Raw genomic sequence first — 3,149 nt, forward strand, 5'->3', positions numbered from 1 at the left:
AGAAGGGGGAAGGCCTTGTTTCCCCCCCTCCTTATCAGTTAGCACAAGGCGGGGATAAAAACCCCCCCCCCCCCCCACCCCCCCTCCTCCGCACCACACTCACGCACCCGCACGCACCCAGGCACATGGACATGGGCGCATGCGGCGCGCACACACAGCCACCAGCGGGCACAGCGGTGCACACCCGGCGCGCACCGTCAGTCAGCCCGCCTTACACACCTCCCAGCATGGAGGACGGGCCCACGCGCACACTGCACACACTCGCTGAGCACGGCTGGCTCGGGAGCCGACACGAGGCGCGCTGTCACTAGCGCGCTCGCTGACGGGACAAAGGGCCTGACCCCCCACCCATGCCCCGCAGGTGCTCGGCGTGATCCTCGTGGCGCGGATCGTCAACGGGTCGCAGCAGGCCACCTCGGCCGCGGGCAGCGTCATCGCGTTTGCCTCTACGCTCCGCACCGTCGCGATGCTCTCGTGCAACGTGTCCGAGACTCTGACGATCAACGCGGGGGCTGACCATGAGAAGAAGGCGACGACCGTGTTCAGGGACGAGCCGGTCCTGTCCTTGACATGTCCACGACACTTCCGAGACATGTCGCGTAGGCGACGACCAAGTTCCGGTACGAGCTGGTCCGGCTGCTCAACCTCTCCTTTTACTGCTACACGCTCATGCTCAAGGGGCTCAAGCTCGTGACGCCGCCCGCGTCGCTCATCCCCCTGGAGGGGGGGGTGATGGAGGCGGAGGTCCTGTCCGTGGTCTCGTGCCCGACGGCGATGGTCTGCAAGTGGATCACGTCGCTGCTCGAGGAGCAGCGGCAGGCGGCGCGCATCACCGACCAGCAGGTCTCGGTGATGACGACGGAGCTCATCAAGCTGATGAAGGCGAGATACAGCGAGATGCAGCCCGAGATTCAGCGAGATGCAGCCCGAGATGACCTCGAGATGACCCGAGCTGACCTCGAGCTGACCTCAGGTCTACCAAGACACGCACGGCCTGCAGTTCACGCCGATGCCGGCGATGCTCAACGGCCTCCTCCTCCTAGAACCAGAACCCGAACCCGTCCCCCTGTCTCCCAACCAGCACTCGAGAGGACGCGTCCGGCTGTGTCCGGCCGTATCCCGCTCTCTTCACCGCAACTCGCCTCCCTCGTATTCACGCGGTGCTCTGAAGACACGGCGCGAGAGACCGTTCTCGCGCCCTCATGCTGGTGTCTTTCACCGCGTAGGCTTCTCCTACTTTTTCGTCGTCGTGTGGGTCTACTCGATGGCCCCCGTCATCGCAATGATGGAGATGCACGACAACGGCGATCTCAACAACGAGGGGTTCGGCCTCGGCCTCGCCTTCTCCTTCTTCCTCGCCCTCTTCTACTTCGGCCTCTACGAGGCGGGCAAGATCATCGAGCAGCCCCTCGCCGGCGTCGTCGACTTGCTGCCTATCGACGAGATGGGGCACACGCTCTCCGACGACCTCTCCAACCTGGTCGACGATCCGAACGACGAGGTGCCCGTTTTCCTTCCCCGCCCGCCCGACGCGCGCAACGGCAAGATCTGACCGCCCCTGAGGCGGAGCCGCGGGGAGGCGGAGCCGCGGGGAGGCGGAGCCGTGGCCGCGCGCTTGGCTCGGCGACACGCCACGCGCGGTCGTCGGAGGTAGCGAGGGGCCAGGGCAGGGGCCGCCTGCGCTGCACGTACGTTTATACGCAGGGGTTTAGCCAGAGAGGGTGCCGAGGGGCCGGCCGAGCCGACGCGGCTACGCGGTGGAGTTGCCGGCGATGTGTGCCGCAGAGCGGACGCTCTCGAGACTCTGCCTCCTACTGTTTGGGACGCCGCCTTTCGAGGTAGATCGCGATTTTTTTCGAGGTCAGACGGCAGCGAGCGACTTTTGCCTGCAGCCGTGTAACTCGGCCTCTGGCCGCCGACAGCGCCTAACTCGGGGTCTATGGGGCAGAGCCTCAGCCTGGGGTCTGGGGCTGGCAGCCCCAGCGGGGTGCGGGGCAGAGCCCCGCGAAGAAAATTTTGCATTTTTAGCAGCCACCACGAAAAACCGACCAAAAAGAGGGCTGCGTGAGCTGCTGTCCAAGAGCCCCCAGACAAGAGCGCAATATACAAATCTCGTACAACAAGTACACACACACACACACCCGATTCATACCGTCATGCAGTGTACAAATCACTTCCTTCCCTGACGCTTCTTGGCTGCTGCTGGCTTGGCTGGTGGCCGTGCGGACTTGGCTGCCGGCTTGGCCCCCCGGCCCCGCCCCACCCGCGCCGGCGCATGCAATGATGGGCCATCCTCATCACTGCTGTCTGGCGGGCGTGTCGGCGGTGCTTGAGGCGCGGTGCCGCCAGAGCCTTACGCTTCCCTGCACGTGCGGGTGCGGGTGCGGGTGCGGGCGCGGGTGCGGGTGCGGCAGCAGCGCCGCTCGGGCCGACGGTGGCGCTGCTGGCGGCGGCGCCCGAGGTGCTGGCGCCGCCGGATGGTGCCAGCTGAACAGCTGCGGGCGTGGGCGCTCCGTCGGGGAGCGCAGTCGGGAAGCCCTTCCGCTCCAGGCTGCTCATGATTGAGTCACGCTGCTTCATCAGGTCCCAGATTGGTGAGCGTACCGTGCCATCCCATGCGCACCATCATTGCCATGGCCGGGATGGGCAACACATCATTCGATTTCTTGAGCCTGGACGTTGAGGGCTCGGAGTACATGGATCATGGTGCTCGCCACCTCAGACCTCAGTGCGTTCAAGCTGGTGATGGTTGAGATGGAGTCTGCAAACGAGAGGCGATCCGTGCGCGCGTTGTGGGCCTGCTCCGCGCGGCAGGCTTCACCCGCTACCCATTTGGGCGCACCTGGGGCATCAACCATGTCTATATGCACAGGCGATTTGCTGCATGTGCAATACTAGCCGCCGCCGTCGCTCGGCCTGAAGTCACCGTCCCCGACAGCGCCGCGCGGCTCGAGGCCGAAGACGTCCGCGCTCGTGCCGGGCTCGGTGTTGCCGAGGCCGACGAAAGCGCCTCGCTGGCCGACGTCCTCCGGGTTGGAGGAGAGCGAGTCCTTGAACTTGACGTCGCCGACGAGGCGCTTTCGGCTTGTGTTGTTTTGGGCGTGCGTCCCTCTGCGTTTCTTTTGCAGCGCTCTGCTGGTGGGGGGGGT

General features: G+C 65.5%; 1 protein-coding gene across 1 annotated transcript; it reads left to right on the forward strand.

Annotated features, from left to right (window-relative positions):
• Window positions 1-697: 697 nt before the first annotated feature.
• EMIHUDRAFT_445714 (hypothetical protein) lies at window positions 698-1,878 on the forward strand (the record flags this gene model as incomplete). The annotated part of the gene is made up of 3 exons (XM_005766669.1): window positions 698-882; window positions 974-1,106; window positions 1,227-1,878. Coding segments are annotated over 3 exons (934 nt in total), but the record flags the coding sequence as incomplete, so codon positions are not given.
• Between the last annotated feature and the right edge of the window lie 1,271 nt (window positions 1,879-3,149).

The sequence above is a fragment of the Emiliania huxleyi genome, assembly GCF_000372725.1.
Source record: "Emiliania huxleyi CCMP1516 unplaced genomic scaffold EMIHUscaffold_500, whole genome shotgun sequence".
Classification (NCBI taxonomy): domain Eukaryota; phylum Haptophyta; order Isochrysidales; family Noelaerhabdaceae; genus Emiliania; species Emiliania huxleyi.